The sequence below is a fragment of the Sceloporus undulatus genome, chromosome 6, assembly GCF_019175285.1.
Source record: "Sceloporus undulatus isolate JIND9_A2432 ecotype Alabama chromosome 6, SceUnd_v1.1, whole genome shotgun sequence".
In the NCBI taxonomy this organism is placed as follows: domain Eukaryota; kingdom Metazoa; phylum Chordata; class Lepidosauria; order Squamata; family Phrynosomatidae; genus Sceloporus; species Sceloporus undulatus.
This window is the reverse complement of record NC_056527.1, coordinates 101,966,429-101,992,886: the sequence shown is the minus strand read 5'-3', so window position 1 is coordinate 101,992,886 and position 26,458 is coordinate 101,966,429. Positions and strand designations below refer to the sequence as shown.

Genomic DNA, 26,458 nt, shown 5'->3' with positions numbered 1-26,458 from the left:
GTGCGACTTCTGGACTCTTAGGACGCATGCATCATTCAATACCATACCTCCACTGTGACTCGAAGCAGCTTTTTTTGACTGTCTGTAACAGGCCATTGTGATTCTTAAGGTATCAGGAATCTTATCCATGTCTGGGAAATTTTCCTGCTAGCAAATCTTTAGTGGATATCTGGATGACACAGAAGAAAATAAACACACCAGGAGAAGAAGTGCTTATAAGCATTCGGGAATTTTCAGAACTGAAAGATAGCCCAGAAGTAGACAGAGTCCTGATGGTGTGTCCTCTGATAAATGCAATGAAAAAGCCACCCCCCAAAGCATCCAGAGAACGTTGTGGTGCATGAGAATTCAGTGAAGAACATTTAAAAAATTAATAGGATTGGACACAGTGCATTGATTCTTTTATAAATTAGGTTTTGAGTCAGATGTTCAGCAAATTTATCACCAGTTCAAAACAGGATCTAACCATGCATGTTCTAGTAGGTTAAATAGTGTTACACATGCAAGAAACAAATGGAAGTCTGGAAGGGATGCTTAGACATCAAAATGCTGGTGTTCTTGATTTTGCTGTGTGGGCTGCATTTTGTGCAATTTTCATTCTATTCATCAGAGTGTGAAGACTAGCCACTGCAGTGTAAATGGTCCACTGCCCATTTCACTTGAAGTCTATCACTAGAGATCATGGGGTTGAACCATGTGCCGCCCCAGGCATTTGGCTGCCAGAGATAGACACAAAAATGCTTTCCTCCTTTCCACAAACAGAAGACCATAATTTTAATTCAAATTGTTGAAGGGATTGTGTTTTCCACTACACTTCAGCTGGAATAGTTGAGCTAGAAAGGTTCAAGTAAACTGCATAGCACTGTAAGGTGTCCTCCATCTTGCCACTTTTCACTGACCCCAGTGCAGACATTTTATCTGTCATGGCTTCCTCAGTCTCCTGGATTGGCCAACTACCAGTTGAAATAGAAGTGCAATGATCTACCACAGAAATTTAGCTGTGAATGTTATTTATAGCTGGTAAGAAGACTATCACCTGCTATCTTGAGCTTGATCCAGACCGGTGCTTTGCACCGACCAAGGCACATACTACGGTTGCGTAGGAGTGGAGCCTCTGCACACACCGCTACCCCAGTATGTGGCGGCAGCGTCATCATGGCGGCCTCCCATCTACATCTAGAATTAATAGCAAAGGAAAGTGTGCCAAGTTTTTGACCAGTGAAAACACAAAGTGCATTTCAGGAATTGATAATTTATATTTCTAATTCTTTTTATATTAAGACCTAAAAGTGTCAGTGCTTCAAATTTATGTTGCGAGTCTTCTGCTTCCATTCCTCCCCATTGTGAATTTCTGTCATTTCTCATATAATGGAGTATGTTTTTTATCTGAGATGTGTCAAAACAGAGATCTAAGATTTCTTAATATCCAAAACCTATACTGTACTTTGATAGAAATTTTGGATGTACATGCTTTGTTTCATGAGATAGATGCTCTAGAATGATGGACAGCAGTCATTTGGGCCGATGGCATCCATCAGTTAGTGCTAACCTCACCATGACATTTACTTTTTAAAAATACATTTCGTTTCCCAATCAATTCTTCTAAGTCATAAAATGCTGTTAGGAATTACTTTTCTGTGGAGGTTGTTTACAGCAAGTATTATAAAAGATCAATTTCTTTTTGGGAATCTGAAGGAATAAATCTGAAGAAAGCATGACTACTGAGGAACAGTGTCATGATACTAGCTGGACATTTAAGTGTAAGACATGAGACTGGCATCACTTCTGGATAGCGAGATCTTGGTCATCTGCAATGATGAACCTTATCATTGGCAGCTGCTTGTGCATACACTTGCACACAATCATGGCACCCATGTATATAGGTGGCTCAGATGAACAACCCCATTTTCTAGGAACCACATAATACCCTTTTGATAAAAATAACATGAGGAGAGGGTGATTTACATGTTTCATTACTTATCAGAATAAGCTTTGGAGCCATATTACATTGAGCATGCATCTGCTGTAGTTTGTGTGCGTGCGTGTGTGTTTTGGTGTCATATATAATAAAATATTACTAAATAAAAAATTTTAAAACATTCTCCAGGCTATGACTTTGTATTTAATCCAGAGACATTCTTGCCATGATGTGCTATGAACTTCTAAACTGTTCAAGGCAAAAGGACCCAGGACGTATGCCACCTAGCAGCAGCGAAAGCAACAAGTAAAACTAAACATTATATGTATCTATTTTCTCAGGTGATTTCACAAAGGCCAAAATTACTCTTGAGAAGTAATTATCTCCCCCTGTCATTGTTGAAACTGCTGATTTTCTTCCTGCTAAACAAAGGAACTCTATGGACCACGATCAAAGTCAACAGTTCTTCCATCTGAAAAAAGAAACTATAAAATTCCCCATGCTGTTTAGAAGTTGGGATAGGTAGGTATAGGAAGGGTTTTGTCATTCTGTACTACAATATAGTTTTAATTTTTCAATGTTATTTAGATCAGCTGGTGGCTTCATCATTTTTTAGCAAATAGAAATACATATGATGATTAATTCTGTGCATCCTACACATACACACACACACACAGAGAGAGAGAGAGAGAGAGAGAGAGAGAGAGAAAGTTGCTTATGGTGCTTATGATCTTTTCCTGAAAATTTCATTTAGCATTTCTATAAAGCTCTTATATTCACAGGTTTTTTCCTGTTACATTATCTTTTTAAAAGAGAATTCTCAAAGTTTTGTGTTTTGTAATGTCACATATTAGCAAAGGTTCTGATTATCAGATAATAGCTATCAGGATATTATCTCTCAACTCCCCCCCCCTCCCAAGAACAAGTACGCTTAGATTTCTTTTTCATTCTGAGAGGAGAAACTGGGAGGTAAGCACAGTATGTTCTATAAGCCCAAGAAGAACACAAGGAATCCTTTTGAACTGGAAGGAATGGAGAAACACTGCAGCAGAAGGTCTTCTACTGGCTAAATATGTAAATCAGAATACCAAGAGAGGCACTGAAGTTCAGGGAAAACCAAAGTAAACAGAATGCCAGTAAGCTATTGATGCAGTTGGGGAAAAAATGCAAATCTACATTTGGAAGATGAGTTTTCTCAACCTGATCGCTATGATAGTGCTGTTGCTTCTTCTACTCCTGTGTCATACTGCATGCAAGACACATTCCATCAATTGCACTATACAGGATGATCCTCACCCAATTCCTTATGCATTTTATCATCCAGGAAATCTGATCCTAGGTGCTATTGTTTCCCAGGTGTTCTTCCTGCATAATCCTCCTTCGTTCATTGAACTGCCAGTACAGATGCTAATTGATGAACCCGTGTAAGCAATTATTTTTGTATAACATGTTAAGATCAAAATTAAGAAATCATTCATCTCACACATTACAGATCTCTGTTTAGCATGGAAAATGACAGTGAGCTAGAGCAAACTGTGATACCCTAATAGCTGTATGCCTATAATAAATATAATTATGTTAGAAAATAGAAGTTGTTTCAATTTAAAACTCAGATTATAATCTTAAAATAATTCTCCAGGTTGAGAAATTTAGGCTGTGAGTAAACTGATAAGAACATCCACCAAAGATAGCAAGGACGTTTTATGGTATATATTCTGTCGAATTTGTTTTTCAGAACTTGCACAGGTTCTGTGTACTTTGGGGTTATATATATATATATATATATATATATATATATATATTAACACAGGGATTATTTTACATTTATAAAATATACAGATCAAACAAAGAAAAAAGAAGAAAATATAAAACTTACAAAATATCTCTACAAATAAAAAGGAAAGAAAAATACAAATACGTACATTTCCTTCCCCAAAGCATTTGGTTATACTTGAAACTATAGTTTAACTCCCTTTTAATGCTAATAAAAATCTCCTTCTACATCTAATGAATTGTAACTATTATTCAAGCCCACTTATTGACAAATGAACCCATTTTCATTTTTAAAATGAAATAAACAAATTCCACTCTTTTAAAAAGTTAACTGGGAATTTCTCCTTGATTAACATGGTCAACATATCCATTTCAACATGTTCATTAAGCTTTATCAGCCAATCTGAGTTGGTGTCATATAGTCCTTTCATGTTTTAGCATATATACTGTAGTTCTTGCAGCTTTAATAATATACAGGACAACTCTGCCATGATTTATCTCCAGTTTTGAGATTTGATTTTTTTTAATGTTTGTATGCTTAGATAACTGCTGAAAGGTGAATAAAGACTGCAACTGCCAAAAAATATATATATCGCTCCTTATGGTGGAGGTATCTATTTCCTTGTTCCAGGTATTCTTTAAAAAGCTGTTAACATGCCACTTTCGTCAATACCATCACTTTGTACTGTTAACTGGCATCCATTCAACTCCTCAGTTTTGAATATATGAAGAACAATTCTGTTGAAGGCTACCCCATGTACTTCTTTTTGCTTAAACAGGCTATATCTTTCATTACAGTTCAGTACCAAAGAACTATCAGCACATCCTGGCCTTGGCATTTGCTGTAAAAGAGATCAATGAGAATCCCCAAATCTTATCTAATATTACTCTGGGGTTCCACATCCTCAACAGCTACTACACAGCAAGTATGACCTGTAAAGCCACTCTCAGCCTGCTTTCTGGACAACATAGGTTTGTTCCAAACTTCAAGTGTAATCTTCAGAGTAATCTGATGGCTGTCATTGGAAGCCTTGTTTCTAAGACCTCCACAAATATTGCCACAATTTCTGCCATCTACAAGATCCCACAGGTAAGACATGCAAAAATGTATGGATATTTTACAGTGGTGGAGTACTGACATTCTCTTGTAAACCACCTGAATAATCATGATGGATTTCATTTCAGCTCACATTTGGATCATTTTCTCCACTACAAGAAGATAAAACACTATTTTCTTCCTTGTATCAGATGGTCCCAAATGAATACCATCAATACATTGGGGTTGTCAGACTACTTCAGCATTTCACATGGATGTGGATTGGACTCTTTGCTGTGGATGATGACAACGGGGACAAATTTTTGCAGACAACAGTGCCAATGCTTTCCCTTCATGGCATTTGTTATGCCTTTATGGTTAAAATTCCAAAACAGGCCTATATGAATGAGCTGATAAACTTGCTTATTGGGCAAGTGGAGAAATATTCAGTTTTGATGGAAAGAAAAGTCAATGTATTTTTTGTATATGGGGAACCTCCATCCTTTCAAGTACTGAGATTGCTACTGTTTCTAGCATATAATTGGTGGGGATTTCCAGCAATAGGTAAAGTATGGATTGCTACATCCCACTGGGATTTTGATTCATTGTCCATTCAGAAGACATGGGGAATGCAGACTTTCCATGGTTCCATAGTCTTCAGTGTTCACTCCAATCAGCCATTTGGTTTCCAAAAATTCATTCAGAAGATAAGTCCCTCCTGGGCCAAACAAGACGGCTTTATCCAGGCTTTCTGGGAACAGGCATTCAGCTGCTCATTAAAAATATCCAAAGAGCAAGGGGAGAAGAAACCATGCACTGGGGAAGAAAAACTAGAGACAATTCCTGGAACTTTGTTTGAAATGAACATGACTGGCCATAGCTACAATGTCTACAATGCTGTCTATGCTGTGGCACATGCACTGGATGCCTTATACAAATCTAGCTCCAAGTACAAAAGATCGACAAAAGGAGGGAGAATGATTTTGCAAAATGTGCAGCCATGGGAGGTAATTAAACTGTTGTGCTTTTTTTAAAAGCAATGTGGAATATAACTCACAACTAGTGGAAATTGTGACCTCTGATCCTATAGTGGGGTGAAAATCTTCCAGATACTGGCTGACATTTTTATGTATGTATAACGATGTATAAGTGGTGAAGCAGATTTGCACATACAACATTGTGCATTATAGTTGCACATTGCATACCATCCTGCAGTAATTGACATGTGTTGTCAAATGTTTTGTTCTGAACAGGGGTTGCATACTGCTGCAGAGAATATCTCTGCATATATATATATATATATATATATATATATATATATATGCTGAGGGGATATGCAGTTGCAGCCACTGTATAAAATAATAATTGTGGGTGGGTTTTTTCACATATCCCTGCTCACTCAGAAAGGAAATAAAAAGTTAACTACAAAATAATGTACAAAATAAGAACATATTATATACTGTGTGAGGAAACAATTATTTAAGTTCCCATTGTTACATTTTCTCTTCCCACCTAGCTCCATCCTTTTCTTAAAAACATCTTGTTCAATAATAGTGCTGGAGACACTATTCATTTTGATGAAAATGGAGCATTAGTGGCTGGCTTTGATGTGACAAATTGGTTGATGTTCAACAATGAATCAGTGGTGAGGGTCATATTTGGAACAATGGATCCTCAAGCTCCTCTGGGCAAGGAATTATCTCTCAATGATGATGCAATTGTGTGGCACACAAGCTTTAATAAGGTGAAGATATTTAACTGTAAAGACTATTCATATTTATTTTATTCTGGGCAGGCTTTTGTTTGCCCTTGACCTGATGTATTGGATAGGGATATTGGAAACTTTCAGTCTCAGTTTCACTGCATATCTTCATACCCTGCTGTTATTTTCCTTCCATCCTTTGTAAGCACCAAGCTGCAAGACCTTGTTTTTGATTTCCTGCATATTCGTATGCATTTTTACCCATAGTTTACCTAATATAAAAATTATGTATACATTTTCTTTAATTTGTACAGTATGCATTTTTTCACATTGGCTCAATCATTTTGGCATATTATAGTAGATCTGGATAATGTTGTCTTCCATTGCAACTGTCAAAAAGACAAATAAATGTGTCCAAGAGCAAATCAAGTCTGAACTGTCTCTAGAAACCAAAACTCATCTGAGACTGGCATTCTTTGGACAAATCATAAAAAGACACAACATATTAAAAAGAATAAGATTCTTGGTAAGGTAGAAGGCAGTAGGAAGAGACCACAGTACAGACGAATAGACTCAAGGAAGCTACACCTCTGAGTTTGCTAGACCTTGATAATAGCATGACTTAGAGCTCTCAAATATAGAGTTGCCATAAGTCAAAGATAACTTGACAGAAATTAACAACAAAAAGTATTTTTTCCTCTATTCCTCTTTTTTTCCTAACTAGAAAAATATAAATGAATGGTGCAAAGCTAAAAAGATAATATTGCATTTTGATTGTTATTTTTCTATGTCATATGAGGGTTGTTTTTGTGTGCGTGTGTGCCTTTAAGTCATTTCTGACTTATGACGACCCTATCGTCGGGTTTTCTTGGAAAGTTTCTTTAGAGGAGGTTTGCCATTGCCTCAGAGGATGAGAATGTGTGATTTGCCCAAGGTCACACAGTGCACTTTCATAGCTGAGCTGGGATTCAAATCCTGGTCTCCCACTGTCCTAACCCAGTGCTCATACCAGTACGCCATGCTGGCCCCATATGAGGTTATAAAATTTAACATAGGTTAAAGGGTCACTAATACCCCAGAAGGGTTCAAACTAACCTTAATAGATTTGAGAGCTAGAACAAAACTAGCAAAATGAATTTCAGCAAGAATAAATGTCAAGTACTGTACTAAATTTGGGCAGTGTGGAAGAGTAGGGTTCACCAGAAGCACTGTCTCAGCTGTTCCAAATTTCCTGGACTCAAGGAGAATTGGCTGCTGGCCTCAATTAAAGCAGCAGCAGGGGCCAGGAATGCAATAAAAGAGCACTGTTGAATGCTGATAGGGAAGAATGGAGGAGAGATGGGATGCCAGAGGAGAAGGTTTTCAATTAACTCCTTTACATCTGATCTCTGGGAGAAGGAAGAACTGTGGGAAAAGACTGGAGTAGCAGTTGGATTGAGACTTTTCCTGGTTGCCTCACTGGGAAGGATGCCCAAGTGAGTCAGAAGTCCAGGGAGACTTGGGAGTTTAGCGTGCACAACTAAAATATCCGGCTTACCTTGTTCGGTTTGAATCCTCTTCTGGGATGCAGCTGGATATTATCAGACAAATTTTGCTACAGAAGCTGCCTCTGGCCTAAAACCTGATTCCCAGCTATGCTTAGCCAGCCAATTTGCAATGTCAGGAGCTTCCCAACTTTGCAAATTGGCCGGCTGAGCATGGCTGGTAGCTGGGTTTTAGGTGGGAAGTGGCATTGGCAGCAAAATGTGTCTGATAATCTGGCTGCATCCCAGCAGAGGATTCAAACTGGGCAACATAAATCAGATTGTTTAGCTGTGTGATAAACTCCTTGGAGAAAGCTGAGAACATGCTCTTTTCCAAATGAGAATACCAACCAAGGAAACCAGGTATACCCAAAACAAGGTTAACCTGGTCTTGGTGTTCTTTCTTTCTTTCTTTGGTCATCCCTTTCCATTACTGTTTCAACATCTCCATAACCAGTACATCAGGCACACACCAAGTGCAGGGATCAGACAAGAAAGTAGTAACAATCTGCTTGTCAAATATATACTGTGGATTTTATTGGTGCTAGTCTGTTTTCTTGTTCATTCACAGGTTCTGCCCCTTTCTGTCTGCAATGAGAACTGCTATCCTGGATACAGCAGGAAGAAAAAGGAGGGGGAGAAGTTTTGTTGCTATGATTGTGCGCCATGTCCGGAAGGGATGATTTCATATCAGAAGGGTAGGGGGTAAACTGTACAGATATTTCAAACATATCCTATAGCAGAGATGCCCAGAAAGTACATCTTTATTTACTTTTATACATCTAGGTGATTTGCAAAAGATCTTTAAGGATTTATGACAGCCAATTATTTAACAATAACAGCAACAAAATGACCTCACCTTCTCCCATACCTTTCACTGCAGAAATTAACAATGTTTAGTGGTATCCAGGAGTGCGTTATTTAACTGTAAAGACTATTCATATGTGGAGAGGCTGTGAGCTGTTTTATTGGAAACATAGTTATGGGCTATTTTAAAAAAAAAGGTATCTTTACATAATTCACTTGATAGGTCTCGGTGGTTTAGTAAAAAGTAAAATAAAATAGTGGAAACTGTCAACCCAAGCCCTACCCACACATGACCGGAAGCAAGTCATATACAGTCAATCCTCCACATTTGTCGCTTTGATTTTTGCAGATTTCATTGTTTGAGGATTGAGGAATCTCTAGGTCTTTCAGCATGACTCCATAGAAGGTTGACCATAGAGTTATGATGGAAGACCTAGAGAAAACACTTCTTTAGGCATTTGTAAGTCTTCCAACACAATTTGATGGTCAGTATCCACCTGATGTTGCCAATAGAGTAATGTTAGAGGATTCTGGGAACTGGAGTTTTGTGAGATGTCTAGCATTCTTTATCAGAAAGCCCTGGTGTCACAACAAACTACAAATCCCTGAATTTCATAGCATTGAGCCATGGCAGTTTAAGTGGTATCAAACTGGATTATTTCTGCAATGTGGTCACAGTCATAAATGGCAAGTAAAACAATGCATGGAATGGATCACCAAGAGTTTGATCAACCTCTGATATCTGAATTAATGGTGTCCTGACTCTCTAGAAGAAGAAAAAAACTCATAACCAACATACGATCATTTCTGTATTCTTGATTTAAAAAAATGTTTTAGGAACATAAGACCACAGAAAGAGCTGTTTTCCATGTCTGTTTCAAACTTTTTCCATAAATCTCAAAACCCTGGAATAATTAAACATTTTTTCCTGTTTTCAGACATGGATGCATGTGCCAAATGTTCAGAAGATCAGCACTCAAATTTGGAACGGAACCAATGCATTCCAAAGATTATAAGCTACCTTTCATATGGGGAACCTTTGGGGATCACTCTAGCTTTGTCTGCTGTTGGCTTTGCCATGATCACAGCCTTAGTACTTGGAATCTTTGTGAAAAACCATGGCACTCCCATAGTGAAAGCCAACAATCAGACCCTCACCTACATCCTCCTCAGCTCCCTTTTTCTTTGCTTCCTCTGCTCCTTGCTGTTCCTTGGGAAGCCAACACAGATGACTTGTCTTCTTCGGCAAATAACTTTTGGCATCATCTTCTCTGCTGCTCTTTCTGCTCTTTTGGCAAAGACTATCACTGTAGTTTTAGCATTCATGACTACCAAACCAAGTTCCAGGATGAGGAAATGGATTGGGAAAGGATTGGCAAATGGCATTGCTCTTTCCTGTCCATGCATTCAAGTGGGACTTTGCACAATTTGGCTAAGTACTTTCCCACCATTCCCAGAATTGGATAAGTATTCTTTAAAGGGGGAAATAACATTAGAATGTAATGAGGGCTCAGTTGTCATGTTTTCCTGTGTGCTGAGCTATATGGGCTTCCTTTCTCTTGTCAGTTTTACTGTGGCTTTCCTAGCCAGGAAGTTGCCAGATAGTTTCAATGAAGCCAAGTTCATCACTTTCAGCATGTTGGTATTTTGCAGTGTTTGGTTGTCCTTCATTCCAGCTTACCTGAGCACCAAAGGGAAATACATGGCAGCTGTGGAGATCTTCTCTATCTTAATCTCCACTGCTGGTTTACTAGCTTGCATCTTTTCCCCTAAATGTTACATCATTGTGCTGAAGCCTGAACTAAATAACAGGGGCCAGTTAACAAGGAGAAGCAGTAGACGGATATAAATTATCTGATGTGGGTGTACAAGCACAAACCTGAGATTTGTAGTTTGGGGGCCAGATCAGGATCACAGCAACCGTATGCCACAGTCCCTATCTGGCCTTTCCACAGAAAGGGTGGTGTAGCCGTTGCCGCGTCTTTTATCTTAAATGTACTCTGACAACACCTATGTTAAACTTTCTCATCCATTGTAGCAGGAAGCCAGTAAAAGGGCGGGGGGGGGGGGGGGGGAGACAAGGTAGAGAAATTATTAAATAAGTAAATAAATGCAGTCACTTTCCCTTCCTTTAAACCCTTCCTTGCAGGCAAGATGAGAGAAAAACATACTTAATTGGGAGCTGTGGTGTCAAAGCATTTAAAAAGTGTAATGAGCATGACGTACACCAACAGCACCCCCAAAAAAACAGTTTTGGAACCTATTTGGTTCACAAAATGATATTATGCAGATCTAGGCAAGCATGAAAGGCGCTAATAGCATAGACAAGTGATATTATTGCACTGTTTAGTCCAGCCTCACATTTCAGGAAACCTAGACATGAGCTCATTGCTTTTCCTACAGGAAACTTTGAGTTGTTAGAAGCAAAAGTGAGGTAGCTTCTTAACGTTTTTTGTTTCCAAAACTGTGAGAAGAAAATAAGAGCTTAGTCCTTTGGAACAAAGTTCCTTTGATTATTTATTTATTTATTTATTTAGTGTAAAAATGTAATCAACATCTGCTTTTGGACACACCTTGGATTTAGCTCAAGGCTAGGAGGTATGCCCACAACTGTAGAAATTCAATGACTATTAAGTGCTCTCTGGCACTTTGTAGAGTTTCATTCCAATAAAGTGAGGAACTGAGTTTCTGTCCCTTTGTCTCATTTATGATAACTATCAAATCTGTTTTAGTGGTGGCCTTGATCAGACTGTGGAGAGGGGAGATTTAAAAACTCCTCCCAGAGAGTCACTTTAGTCTGCTCGTCTGATCAAGAAACTTCAGCAGCAGATAAGCCAGAGCTTCTCCAAGTGATTTAGCCCTGTGTATCTTGTAGTGGTTTGAGTGTTGGACTACAGCTCTGGAGACCAGGGTTTGAATCTTGGCCTTGCCATGAAATCCTCTGGATGACCTTAAGTCACACTGCCCCAGCCTGAGAGAATGGCAAGGTCAACCCCCCTCTGATTAAACTTGCCAAAGCCCTGTCCAGATGGGCCATTTTGTATGTACAGTGGTACCTCGGGATACGAAATACCCAGGTTACGAAATTTTCGGGATACGAAAAAATCCCATAGGGAATTATTGTTCCGGGTTACGAATGTTTTTTCGGGTTACGAAAAAACTTTTGGTGCTTTTCGGCGCTATTTTACACGGAATCGCGGCTTTTCCCCATTAGCGCCTATGGCATTTCGGCTTACGAAGGCTTTTCGGGTTACGAAAGCGGCCGCGGAACGAATTACTTTCGTAACCCGAGGCACCACTGTACTCCATACGTACTAGGGTTGCCTGGGGGCGTCTCTTTTAGATGCCCACAACCCTAGTACGTACAGAGTACATACAAAATGGTGGCACCCTGTTCACACGGGCGCCACCATTTTGACGTAACAGCTGCATCACATCCAAATGGCGCAGCGTGGCCATTATGTCTTGGTGCCGCTGAAGGGCACTTGTGGAGCCCTTTCAGCGGTGCCAGAAGGAGCTCTGTTTTGAAGCTCCTTCTGCCACATGTATCGCTGGCGCGGCCTTTAAATAGCCATGCCAGCGATACAGAGAAAGGGGCCAAGCGGGCCTTTTCTCTCTCTCTCCCTGCCACTGTTGGGGTGTCCTTGGGGCATGAAGCCCCAAGGACACCCCTTTCCAGGCTGTGGGGAAGCGACCAGGCCAGGAAAAGCGGCGGATCAGGGCCTCCGGGGCTGCCGCTGTGGCAGCTCAGGCCCCAATCCGTTGGGGAAAGGGGCAGGTGCAGGCCATCCCAAAGTGGCGGTCTGTACACCGCCCAAGAAAACCTTGTTATAAGTTCGCTTTAGAGTTGCAATGAGTCGGAAACAACTTGAAGGCATACAAAAACAAAACATGCCCTAAAGATGCCAGGTCTCATCTGATCTTGGAAGATAAGCAGGCCCAGCCTTGGTTAGTACTTGGATGGGAGACCATCAACCAATACCAGGTGCTGTAGGCTATATGTCAGAAGAAGGAACTGGAAAAACCAGTATTGCCTAAGAAATTAATAGTCTCCATAATGTTGACAGGTGACTTGAATGCACATGCACACACATTCAAGATCATTCTCTTTCTACAGATGCAACAATCTTAGTTTTTTGGTTTCTCATTTTCCACAGAGGTTTATGATATTTCTTCTTAAGAATTCTTCTCCAAGAAAACCTTGTCAAGCACCTGATAATGAGAGTACTGAGCTACACAGGCCTTGAAGGTGTGGACCCAGAAAATTACACCCACATCATACGCAGACGCATTATACACTGCTTACAGCATATGCTGAAAGCAGCACTGCTTCTTCCACGCCATGTGCCAGAATAAACAATGGTGTGAGTGCCCGTGGCACGCATGTGCCGCCACCACACACCGCCGCAAGCATGAGCCCCATTACTTGTAATGGGGCTTGAGCATACACATTTTTGTTTTACATGAACGGTTCCCCCCGTAAAACAAGGGTGCACTGTATGTTGGTAGTCTTGCTCTGATTCCACCAAATCATACAGCATCACAATTTAAATGGTGTTGTTTAATGGTTGGAGACCTTTCTCTTTTTTGCATGCATAAATTAAAACATTTCATTAATAAATACTTTTAGAAATATCACTCAACAAGCATAAATGGGCCAAACATTAAATGGGAGTGATCTCATGAAGAATAACATCAAATGGAAGTGATCTCTTAAAGAGGATGCATAGTAGCATGAGTCATACTGTGTATCAAATTCTGCAGCTAGTGATTCTGCATTTAATATGAGCTTTCAACTTACATTAAACATGAGTGACCAGTACTTTTGAATAATTTTAGTTCTTTACAGACACAGCCTGAACCATTTATTTCTTCTTGTCCTCAAAGTTGAAAACAGTTGTAAAATTCAAAATGCTAGCAAAAGTTTTGTTAGTTGTGATGCAATTTCAAAATCTAATGTGCTTGACAGGCTATCATCTTCCCTATCATTATCTAAATTACTGGTTTCTTTTTTGTAACACAACAGCTTTCAAGAGATCACTAGCAAGATCAACAACTGTATCTGGAAAAGGGTATAAGAACTGACATTTTAAACATATAAACCACAATTAGAGTTTAACTTAGGCATGAGCCTGGTTATTCCTATGTACGATGCTCTTAATTACATTTTTGTCAGTATTCTCTTGTCACAATTCCAAAACATATAACGTGAGTACACTTCTTTCACTTCCCTTCTCCTTCCACAATTAATCTTCCTCTTCTTTCTTTCTTACCCTGGAAAAATGACTCTTATTACAAAATTATGACTAAGCACACAGATTTCTTCCTTTTGACCAAATGTTTAGTACCACAGTGATTATGTATAAGCCAATATCCTCAGTGTCATCCTTGTGCAGGGGCTATGCTAATCTTCTCTGTATCGTTCCAATTTTAGTATACAGGAGGATTTCAAAAAGAAAAGAAGCTTGTGGATCTTGTTCAGTCCAAGAGGTCGAATGAAGACATAAAGAAACTATGTTGTGCAGGGACATTGGAAGGCAAGGAGCCATTGTTACCTTAAAAAATACAGTACTGACATCCAATTGCCTGAACAGGGCAAGCAGAAAGTCAGTGTAACAAGAGCGTCTTCCAGAATGCAAGGAAGCTAGAGCATAACTGGTAATATATCCATATACAAAGCTGACCATGGTACAATGGGTGCCAATTTTTGGAAACAACGTTTTTTCAACAAGATTGTAGTGGTGGTGGTATTACTACTTGTACTGTTGAGTCGTACTGTATGCAGGACACATTCTATTAACTGCACCATAGGCAATGATCCCTTCCCTATTCGTCATGAATTTTACCAGCCTGGAGATTTTGTCATTGGTGGGATTGTTTCTCAAGTCTTCTTTCTCTCTAACAACCTCTCTTTTGTGGAACAGCCTACAAAGATACTGACTGATGAACCCCTGTAAGAAATAATTTTCTTGCTGTCTTATTACTATGCTTTATTAGCCAAGTAGCATCCCAAGTTACTTGGACTTGTCATTCCTTCCACTACTTCCATTATTTTGCTTTCCTACTCTTTGTTCTGTCTCATACTTTGTCTCTGCCTTTATTACCTCTTAATCACTTCCAATCTTCTGGGATTTTTTAAAACTGTCACTTCATATTATAACATATTAGAGATACTGCCATTTTCATTATCTCTATTGTTTTCATCCCTCATATTTTCCTGGCCTATTTCCACATTATGCAGCATAAAAATCAGGCTTATCAGTCATACTTAAAGCATACTTGAACACTCAGTCAAATCTGACAGCTTTATAAGAGGAAGTACATGATACAAGTATCTGCCAAAACAGTTTTGTTCTGCTTTCTTCATACTTTTCATTCAAAAGTGCATTAGGAATATATATTCTTTAAAAACTAATTTGTGAATCAATTATCAAGTATCATGAACAAGTCCAAAATATATGAGGCATTCCTCTCAAATTAGCTGACATTGCAGAAGTTTGTAGTGGTGATTTTAGAATGTTCCTCTAACTTCAGTTAATATGAATAATCCATCTTGGTCCAGCCTAATGTCATTTTACATGTTTCTTTCATTGCACTCCAGTAAGTGCAGGCATTAGATTATTAGGCATTAGAATAATTTCAAATCATAGAATCAGAGAAGTGGAAGACAACACAATAGCCATCCAGTCCAACCCCCTGTTGTGCAGTTATGTTTAGCTCTTAGTTCTTCTGTTTCTTTTAAGTACCCTATTTCTCTTATTTCATTTTATTTAAATCTTTCAGTGTATTGTCTACTATGGTTTTAAACCCCCACCTCAATCTTGAAAGCTTGCCCTAAGAATGATGATGAGCCTGAGTGCATTGGCATTGGTTTTACTGTTTGGCTGCAAATTTTGTGTAAAATTGTGAATTTTAAATGTGGATTATTTTAATGTGTGCACTATATTTGTCCTTTTAAATTGATGTTTGTTTTAAGTGATGTGTTTTTAACTGGTGTTGTGCATTTGTTAATTGTTGTTGTTCCCTATCTCAACCCATAAGAAGAGACAGGTAAGAAATAATAGTAATAATAATAATAAGTTAAACAACCTGAAACTCTTCTTGCAGCTCAGTGCCCAAGAATTACCAGCATATACTGGCTTTGGCATTTGCCATCAAAGAGATCAACAAGGATCCCAAAATCTTATCCAATTTTTCTCTGGGATTCCATATCCTCAATAGTTACTATACTGCAAGGATGACATATAAGGCCACCCTGAGCCTGTTTTCCACTCAACTTAAGTTTCTCCCCAACTTCAAATGTCACAGGCAGAACAATCTTGTAGCAATAATTGGAGGATGCATATCTGAAATCTCTGCCAATATAGAGATAATTGCAGACATCTACAAGACTCCACAGGTAAGCTGTATACATGAGGGTTTCCCAAGTGTTAGATGCCATCTTCATTTCAGATAAGCATTTAATGAAGTTCACTGGGACTTCTTGTCTAGCAAACGGGTTAAACACAAGCAAGACCAAAAAAAACCCCAAACAAACAACCAGATGAATCAACAGTTCATTGGAAATCTGTAGTAGTAGTAGTAGTAATAATAATAATAATAATAATAATAATAATAATAATAATAATTTTATTTATATCCCGCCCTTCCCAGAATCAGGGCGGCTTACAACAGAGATTAAAAACAATGGTGCCATAACAATATAAAACACTTCTACAGGCAAACCATACTAACAATAAAAACAAGACAAAAGTCAACAGGATAAAAAACCCCTCAGCCCAACGTCTTGGCCACGGAAGAGGAGGGAGGCCCACAGGATTTTTTAATCGGGGAATGCCTGTTGGAACAGGAAGGTTTTTAAGTCCTTCCTGAATTGGGCCAGGGTGGTAGTCGAGCGGAGCTCGGTGGGCAGCGTATTCCAAAGGGCTAGGGCAGCCGTGGAAAATGTCCTCCGGGTGGTGGAGGCTAACCTAGCCCCAGGCACCTTCAGTAATTGCTGCCCAGACGTTCTGAGGGTGCGAGGCGGAATGTACGGGGAGAGGCGGTCCTTTAGGTATCCTGGGCCCAAGCCATTTAGGGCTTTATAGGTGATCACCAACACCTTATATTGAGCTCTGAAGCGGATGGGCAGCCAATGGAGGTCTTTCAGCACCGGTGTTATATGGCTGGTCCTGGGAGCGCCAGTGACCAGCCGGGCTGCCATATTCTGCACCATTTGCAGCTTCCGAGTTTGGTATAAGGGTTGCCCCATGTAGAGTACATTGCAGAAATCCAGTCTCGAAGTTACCAGAGCATGTACAACAGTTTCTAGGTCCCTCTGGGCCAGGTATGGGCGCAGCTGGCGAATAAGCCGAAGCTGATGACAGGTGCTCTTGACCGTCGCATTCACCTGAGCAGTCAGGTGAAGCGACGAGTCAAGAAGCACCCCCAGACTGCGCACGGAGTCCTTCACAGGGAGCGTGACCCCGTTCAGGACAGGTGGAACCACTGCCATTCCTGGACCAGGAGAATCTATCACTAGTACCTCCGTTTTCTCTGGATTCAACTTGAGTCGGTTTTCCCTCATCCAGCCCATTACTGACTCTAGACAGGCCATGAGAGGAGAGACGCCATCCCCAGTCACTGCATCAGTCGGAGACATAGAGAAAATGATTTGGGTGTCATCAGCGTACTGATAACCCCGCACCCCATGTCTCCGGATGATCTCTCCCAGCGGTTTCATGTAAATGTTAAATAGCATGGGAGACAGAATGGCTCCTTGAGGGACCCCGGTTTTAAGGGGCCTCTCGTCGGAGCACACGTCTCCCAGCTGCACCATCTGGGACCTCCCGGAGAGGTAGGACCGGAACCACTGGAGCGCAGTGCCCCCGATCCCCACCTCTGCCAGGCGTCCCAGAAGGATACCATGGTCTATGGTATCAAAAGCCGCTGAGATGTCCAAGAGCACCAGCAGGGACACGCTTCCCCTGTCGATGCTCAGACGGAGATCATCGACCAAGGCGACCATGGCCGTCTCAACCCCGTAACCCGCCCGGAAGCCAGTTTGAAATGGGTCCAGATAATCCGTTTCATCCAAGACCGCCTGAAGCTGGATCGCAACCGCCCTCTCGATCACCTTACCCAAAAATGGTAGCAGCGAAACAGGCCGAATAGTTGTAAATGGCTCTTCATGAATCTAAAGGGGCAGGGGGTTAATGAAGAAGTGAATCCTAATGAGAAGTGCTGGTGCAAAACAAAATATTTTTATTGACTTTACTGCCAGATGGCAGTAAATTTGGTAGAATGGGAAAACAGGGCTGAATATAATATTAGCAGTCTCCCTTGCAAATACTAACCAGGGCTGACCCTGCTTAGCTGCCAGGATCAGTCACGATCTGTTTCCTTTATGATATTTAGGCCTCTGGTTCAAGAGTACCGTAGGTTATGTCAAAAGGATCTCAACATCCCTGTTGACCACAAGCTGATCATGAATACTCAGCATAATTCAGCTTTAAATGAAGGTGACCCTGATCTTACAGAGAGTATAATAGAAAAATTGAAACTTGTTCTGTAGCGGACAAGACTATCAAAAACAAATTCTCTGAGGAAAGCTAAAGAACCTGGCTTTATCATCACACAGAAGAAGACAAAGCCTGGGTTCCTGCAGCCTCGGATGACAGAACTCAATTTTGGGAGAACATTCTTAATCATAAGCACTGTTTCACAGCAGTAGTTTGGTGGGGACTTTCCCTAACTGTAGTTCTTCCAAGAAGAGAAATTGAGTTGTCTAATTCTGGATTTCATTCAAAGTGAACCCTTAAAAGAAACCCTTAAAATTTGTGCTTTTAAAGTGCCAATCTCTTATATGACAGCTAGAGAAAAAATCCTTATACATTTTATTTCAGCTCACATATGGGTCCTTTTTGCCAGCACAAAGTACCAAAATCCATTTTCCATTCTTGTATCAGATGGTCCCAGATGAAGCCCAACAGTACAGAGGAGTTGTACGACTACTTCAGCATTTCAAATGGACATGGATTGGGCTTGCTGCTGCGGATGATGACAAAGGGGACAGATTTTTACAAGTGATGGAGATGGTGCTTTCCCAGAATGGCATCTGTTCTGCCTTCACTGTCAGAATTCTACAGTGGGCATATGTAGATGAAATTATTGATTTGTTTTTACAGCAATGGGAAAGCTATAATATTGTGATTGAGAAGAAAGCCAATGTCATTTTTGTGTATGGAGAGCCTCCCTCTTATCAGAGCTTGAGACTCTTGCTGTTTGCAATACCATTTTTAGGATTGCCACCTCTGGGTAAAGTGTGGATTGTTACATCCCACTGGGATTTTGCATCTTTATCATTTCAAAAAATATGGGATCTACAAAGCTTACATGGTTCCATTTCATTCACTGTTCATTCCAACCAGCCATTAGGATTTCAGGAATTCATTCATATGATAAGACCTTCCTGGGCCAAAGGAGATGGTTTTATCCAGGATTTCTGGGAACAAGCATTTGACTGTTCATTAAAAAGGAATAACATGCATGAAGAGAAGAAACATTGCAGTGGTGAGGAACAGCTGAAGTCTCTGCCTGGAACTTTATTTGAAATGAACATGACTGGCCACAGTTACAATGTCTACAATGCTGTGTATGCTGTGGCACATGCTCTGCATGCTATATATGAATCCAGCTCCAAACATGCTAGAGTGATAAAAGGAGCAAGACTGACATTATTGAATGTGCCATTATGGCTGGTAATAGCACCTTTTTTCCCCAAAGTAAAGTAGTATAATCTAATTTTTTAAAGAATTCTAACATTTCACTTTTAGATTAGCATAGCCAGCCACAATGGGTTGTAATTAGACTGAATGAAACCAGCTAGGTTGGGCCCATTCATTACTATTTTAGGATTCAGACCATTAAAAACTGGGTGTGGGGGGGAGGGAATCAATTTGCTATCAAGCAAATGGCAAAGAAATGAGAAAAATAAAAAAACTATCCCATATAATATCAAGGGAATTGCAGCAAGCTTGCTCATTGTTGTACTTTCAAGACCCAGATTTTTTCCCCTTCATACTGTCTTTCAGTATAGGTCCACCACTACTAAGTGGAAAAACAGTATTTTCATGATCTAGCTCTTCATATATCCCTTTTCATTATAGGTTCATCACTTTCTAAAGAGGATCCTATTCAATAACAGTGCTGGGGAGACAGTGTGCTTTGATGAAAATGGGGAATTAGTCACAGGATTTGATGTTACAAACTGGCTGATGCTCTCCAATGGCTCAGTTGTTAGAGTGAAAGTTGGACGATTGAATCCTCAGGCTCCGCCAGATCAAGAGTTAACCATTAATGACGACCAAATTGTATGGCATGAAAGCTTTAAGCAGGTGAAGCATAGTGATTGAAGCTTGATACATCAAATGGAATGGGTCATTGTTGGATTGCCCCTTTTCCAGCCAAATTGTGCTGGGCAAATTTAAAAAAAACAGAATTGCTATTCTTTCCATTCAGTGCAAAGTCAGATTAAAAATTAGCATGGTCAAACTTGTTTGTTTCACCTGTGTTTACTTCCACTTCCCTATGGATGGCCATGTTAGATTTATGAACTCATTAATTCTCTTTAGACAAGGAAAAAGAGGGGAGAACCTTGCCTCCTGTTCTATGTCACTTGTTGCTTCTGACCAAATGTTGTCATATATGAAGTGGTACAGGGAGTCTGAGTATTGGAATAGGACACTGGGAGATCAGGGTTCAAATCCCTACTTGAGCCATGGAAACCTAATGATGACCTTGGACAAGTGACACACTCTCTCAGCCTCAGTGGAAAGCAAAGGCATATCCCTCCGAACAAATTCTGCCAAGAAAACCCTGTCATAGGTTCACCTTAGGCTCACCAGAAGTCAGAAGTAATTTGAAGGCACACTATAACAATCACAGAAGAGATTAGTTTAGATGTGGGATGTAATTATCTTAGCAGGGATGGGAGTGTGCCTTGGACAGTAAAATGTGGTAAATAAACCATGTTCTGTTTTCAGTCTGTTCCACATATTTGCAATCCTGCCTCTCTGCATATGTGGAAGTAGCTTTTGAAAACATACTGTTATTTGCCAACTTCAGTCCTGTTTAAAAAAAATATCACAAAATCACTGCATATTTCCGGAAATAATTCCTGAGTACAAACCTCATCTTTAGAGCACCTTTATTACTGCTAGATATTCCAAGCATGATATTCTAAGCCTGGAAACGTATCTTCAATAGTCTCTTTCATAGATAATGCATTACTCTACTAATTAAACTAATACCGCCAAGAAATTTATGGAAGCCAATCAAATTTTAATTCCTGAAAACTTTACCATTCCATTGCTCTCTTTTACATCCCATAGTCTATCAATAATGCTACTTTTTAATGATCTCATAACTTGCCCCACTCCAACTTGAAAGAAGAGATAAAGGAAGGGATACATCCATGTCGAATTAGATTGTATGAATTAATTTTGCTTCAAGTCTTAATTTCATCACAATATTCCATATATTCCATTGTTGTCCTTACTGAATTTCAAGTCCAAACAGATATATTGGCAGATGTGGATGGGAAACATAGACAACTGTGGCAGATCATGCCATTTCTCCTGAAACATCACTGCCTCATAAACTCAATGGGATTAAGCTAAATCTGGGCTGCATGATCCCTGATTAAAATAAGATTTTACCAACTAGAATGGAGTTTCCCATTGGCCATGGCTTGGAGAAATTTATCAGTTAACTGTAAAAGCAATCAATCAATCAATCAATCAATTAATGTCAACTAACTGGAAAACAGAGTTCTCGTGATACATTCCTCTCCTGTTCATCTTTCCTCTTGATTCTGGACAGGTTCTGCCCCGTTCAGTGTGCAATGAGTACTGCTATACTGGATACAGCAAGAAAAAGAAGGAAGGAGAGGCATTTTGTTGTTACGATTGTATTCCATGTCCAGAAGGGATGATCTCTAACCAGAAGGGTGAGACATGATACACAGAGATATCAAGAAATTCCATAATGTATTAGGAAACATAACTACAATGATATGAGGAAGCCATCCATAACTGAGTAGTGTTCTTCTCTAGGGTCCTGAGTAAAAATGTTCTTCTAAAGGTGGCATTTGCATGCAATTATATTCATTGCCTGGCATTATGTTAAGCTAGATGTGTACATCTATAACTGTTTAGCATCCACATATACAATATTGCCATGATTGGCCCAGTTTAATTAAGCATCCTTCTATTCAATAACAAATTTTCAATTTATTTCATAACAATTTTTTTTAAATAAGTTAGCTCCTATCACTGGTCATTACTAGATTTCTGTGTCCATTCTCAGAAATGAAATGACAAAACAGTATAATGCCTTTTCTTTTTAAACATACTCTTACAAAGGTTGGGGCATAAAATATTTCAAATAGTTCCTGGCCTATTATACAAGAATACAAGTGCACCAATTTCCAATTATATGAATGTAACTATTAACAACAACAACAAAACAGAAGTACTGATCAGTCTTTTAAAAGTCCTGAACAACTAAACAAATCCTTTTTTCTCCCCATCAGACTTGGATTCTTGCATTCAATGTCCTGAAGACCAACATCCCAATGAGGACCAAACTCAATGCGTTCCCAAAGAACTAACTTACCTCTCTTTCAGAGAAGATTTGGGTATCATCTTAACTATCTTAGCTACTTTTTTCTCTTTGATCACAGCTTTAGTACTTGGAACATTTGTGAAGCATAAAGACACTCCCATAGTTAAAGCCAATAATCGAAGTTTGACCTACCTCCTTCTCATCTCACTTCTTCTTTGCTTTCTTTGCTCTTTGCTGTTTATTGGACCTCCAGAGAAAGTGACTTGCCTTCTCCGACAAATTGTTTTTGGCATTGTCTTCTCTGTGGCTCTTTCCAGCATTTTGACAAAAACCATCACTGTGGTTCTAGCATTCATGGCCACCAAACCAGGATCTAGAATGAGGATGTGGGTAGGGAAAAGACTAGCATATTCTTTTATCCTCTCTGGAACATTTATTCAGGCAGGTATTTGTACCATTTGGCTAAGTATGTTCCCTCCATTCCCAGATGTAGACATGCATTCATTGGATGGGAGAATTATACTAGAATGTAAAGAGGGCTCAGCATTCATGTTTTACCTGGTTTGGGGCTATTTGGGCTCCCTGGCCATTGTCAATTTTGTTGTGGCTTTTTTAGCCAGGAGGTTACCTGACAGTTTCAATGAGACCAAGTTTATCACTTTCAGTATGTTGGTCTTTTGCAGTGTTTGGCTATCATTTATACCAACCTACCTCAGCAGCAAAGGAAAATACATGGTAGCTGTGGAGATCTTTTCCATCTTGTCTTCCACTGCTGGCTTACTGGGTTGCATCTTTTCCCCTAAATGCTACATCATTGTAGTCAGGCCAGAGCTGAACAGGAAGGAAAATATCATGAAAAAAAAAATGAAAGAATAATTATTTTGCCTCTTTATAGTCCAGAAAAAAATATGTTTCAAGTTAAAAATATGTTCAGCAAAGGGGAAGGTGATTGAGAAAGAGAGAGGACAATTAAGCTAGCACAGAGCTTGTAAGTAACTATGTAGTTCCAGATCATGTTAAATATATTGTAACCACTTTTCTCAATAATGAAGGAATAACCAGTTTACATTACAATTATAATGTAAAGGGAGATTTCATTCCTTTTGTGATATAATTAACTTAAAATTCTATAGACAAAACTTTGTAGACAGAAAATTAATCATCACTGAGGTAATGTTTTTTCTGAAACAAAAGAGGTTTGTATTGTCACATTTCACATTTTTTAAAAAAAAATCCTGCAAACTGTTTTATTTTGGATAAAGTTGTTAGTGATGATAGAATTGGGTCTGGTAATGTTTATTGAACCTATTGATTTTTTAAATAAAATTCTGTGCTGTGTATGTGTGTTGTCATTGACTTTTCTCATGATATTTTATTTAAATAATAATAATAATAATTACATATTGCATGGCTCTTTAACATTGGAACGGAATTGTCGGCTCCCCTTTAGTGTCCCTCTAGCGTTACTGAATTGTCTGGGGAGAGGGAATTTCCCCTGAATGGAAACTTTGTGTTCAGAGGAAATCAACTCCCTTGTTTTACTCTTGTCTGGGTTTCCTGGCCATTGTCAGCTTCCTTGTGGTGTTCCTAGCCAGGAAATTGCCTGACAGTTTCAATGAAGCTAAATTCATGACTTTCAGCATGCTAGTGTTTTTCAGTGTTTGGGTGCTGTTTTTTCCAGCTTACGTCATCACCAAGGGGAAATACATGGTGGCTGTGGAGACTTTTTTCTATCATGTCCTCCAGTGCTGGGTTGCTGGGTTGCATCTTTTCCCCTAAATGCTACATCATTGTAGTCAGGCCAGAGCTGTACATTAGGGAGCAGCTCATGAGAATAAAAACTGGAAGAATATAATATTGTGTCTTTATAATGAGACATATTGAATTTAAAATCCAGTAGTGTGAATGTTCTAAGAATCCAAGGGTGTTAGCTTAGGCCCTGTCCAGACCAGCCTGAAAGGCCAGCTTGGGGGCAGAGTTGGGGCATAGCGTCTTGATGCTGTGTGCCTGCCTCCACCCTCCAGGGCATCCTGATGCTGAGCACCACTCCAGATGGCTTGTGGTGTCATGGCACACCTCTGGTGTTGTGTCCAGATGATGCAATGCTGAAAGGATGCCATATAGCCGCAGCACCCTTGAAAGGCCGGATCAGGGTCATGGCATGAGGTTGCCACGGCTTTGATCCGGCTAGGAAAGGGGCGGTCTGTTGAGCTCCTTACATAGATAAACCACGATACCTCTTAATGGCTCAATGCTATAGAATCTTGGGATTTGTAGCTTTGTGTGACACTCTGAGAGAGAAGACTAAATAGCTCATAAAACTAAAAATCCCAGGATTCAATAGTATTGAAACATGGCAGTTAAAATGGTGTCTGTATTATTTCTGCAGTGTAGATTGCAGCCCTGAAAGCCCTTGCAACTGCATAGGACCTACCCTGTTTCCCCAAAAATAAGACATACCCATAAAATAACCTGTAGCGTGATTTCTAAGCATTTATACAATATAAGCCATACCCCCAAAATAAGACATGGTGATAGGCCCAGCGTGGAATGGAAGGGGGCGGGAAGGAAGCGGAAAGATTGGGGCCAATGGTTCTAAAGGAAATGGAGTTGCAAGAAATTCAGAATGGAATTCCAGGTTTGGAGAGTTATGACAATGTTCCAGAAAAAGATGACTTAACTATATTTGAATAAATGTAGATTGTTGTGCCATACTTAATAAAAATAAGACATTCCTTGAAAATAAGCCATAGGGTGTCTTCTTCAGGAAAAATAAATATAAGACAATGTCTTATTTTGGGGAAAACATGGTAGTAAAAACCCCACATCTCATTGTGTACTTTACACAAAGTTCCATGGGATCTGACATTAGAAGGCATGGCAGCAACCACCAAAACTTCTGAGCTTATTGTGCTTCCTGCATGAGCACATGAGGGTGGAGGTATGGGAGTGATAAGTATAAGAAATTTTGGCGCTGTACAGATGGGCCCTATGGGTGCCATTGTTACGTGCAAGGGGCAGCGCTTCCAGACACAACTCGTCCCTCGCATGTGACGAGGGCATCAAAATGGTGGCACCCTGTACATATGGGCACCGCCATTTTGACGTGTCGGACGCCTAGCATCCGCACATCCCGGCGCCTTTGTGACACCACAAGTGCACCATTGGTGCCTTGCGGCGTCACAACCGCGCTGGAGAAAGAACATGCTTTTTGCGGGTTCTTTTTGCGATACGAGGAAGCCGCACGGTTTTGAGGGAGCCGCGCGGTTTGTCCACTGCAGTTCCCTCATGCAGCAAACCAGGGCGGCAGGAGACCGCCCTTTTGGGGCGGTCTGTATCCCGCCATACATACCAATGCCCAAAGATACAAACTATTAACCATAATAATGTTTTATGATGTGTTTTGTAATTGGTTTTAAACTCTGTGTAAACCGCTTTGATCTTTTGGGAAAGCGGTATATAAATAAAATTTATTATTTTATTTATTATTAATACAATACACAATCAACAGTCTTCCCCTCCCTAACTCTTCTTGAAATCAGTGGTGTGAACCATAAAACTCCTTTGGCAGCTTCTAACAAAGAAGGATGGCTTGTGTTTATCTTTAGAATGGAATTCTCTTTCTCCCTTCCCACCTGCAGCTAGTGGAATAATTCAAATTGCTTTGATTTTGAACAGTATTGTTAAAATGTGAAATATCAAGTTACCTAGGTGATCTTACTGTGGTATGCTTATGTAAAGTGTCAAGTGTGTGCAAAACAAATATGCATACATATACCTTTATTCTTTGAATTAATAGCTGAGGCACTATTACTTTTATTATTTAAGCAATAAAAACATCCAAACATTGAATTTCCCATGGAAGTTTCTGCATCATTACAACTTTAATTACATCTGTACTATTCACACCTCGGTTGAGGTACCAAATTCCAGAGCTCATAAATACTTGAACCAAGCATTGAGAAAAGCAAAATCTTGAATGTCTGTATTTGGATACTATAAATATCCGTGTCCTTTTCCAGCAAATCATGATGCCAAGGAGGAGAATGTATTCAGGGTATCAGTAAGCTGAACCTATTTGGACAGGTGGCATT

At 39.7% G+C, this 26,458-nt stretch overlaps 2 protein-coding genes and 1 pseudogene across 2 annotated transcripts; 2 read left to right on the top strand and 1 right to left on the bottom strand.

Annotated features, from left to right (window-relative positions):
- The first annotated feature begins 173 nt into the window (after positions 1-173).
- On the top strand, positions 174-10,608 carry LOC121933766 (vomeronasal type-2 receptor 26-like). The gene is made up of 7 exons (XM_042473758.1): positions 174-275; positions 3,203-3,342; positions 4,490-4,781; positions 4,877-5,734; positions 6,244-6,471; positions 8,524-8,650; positions 9,698-10,608. The coding sequence occupies exons 1-7, from the start codon at positions 174-176 to the stop codon at positions 10,606-10,608; spliced, it is 2,658 nt and encodes an 885-aa protein (XP_042329692.1).
- A 3,502-nt stretch (positions 10,609-14,110) lies between these two features.
- On the bottom strand, positions 14,111-14,210 carry LOC121935840 (annotated as a pseudogene).
- Positions 14,211-14,452: 242 nt separating this feature from the next.
- LOC121933765 (vomeronasal type-2 receptor 26-like) lies at positions 14,453-23,240 on the top strand. Its single transcript, XM_042473756.1, has 6 exons — positions 14,453-14,712; positions 16,068-16,158; positions 18,707-19,498; positions 19,907-20,134; positions 21,621-21,747; positions 22,333-23,240. The coding sequence occupies exons 1-6, from the start codon at positions 14,453-14,455 to the stop codon at positions 23,238-23,240; spliced, it is 2,406 nt and encodes an 801-aa protein (XP_042329690.1).
- The last annotated feature ends 3,218 nt before the right edge of the window (positions 23,241-26,458 follow it).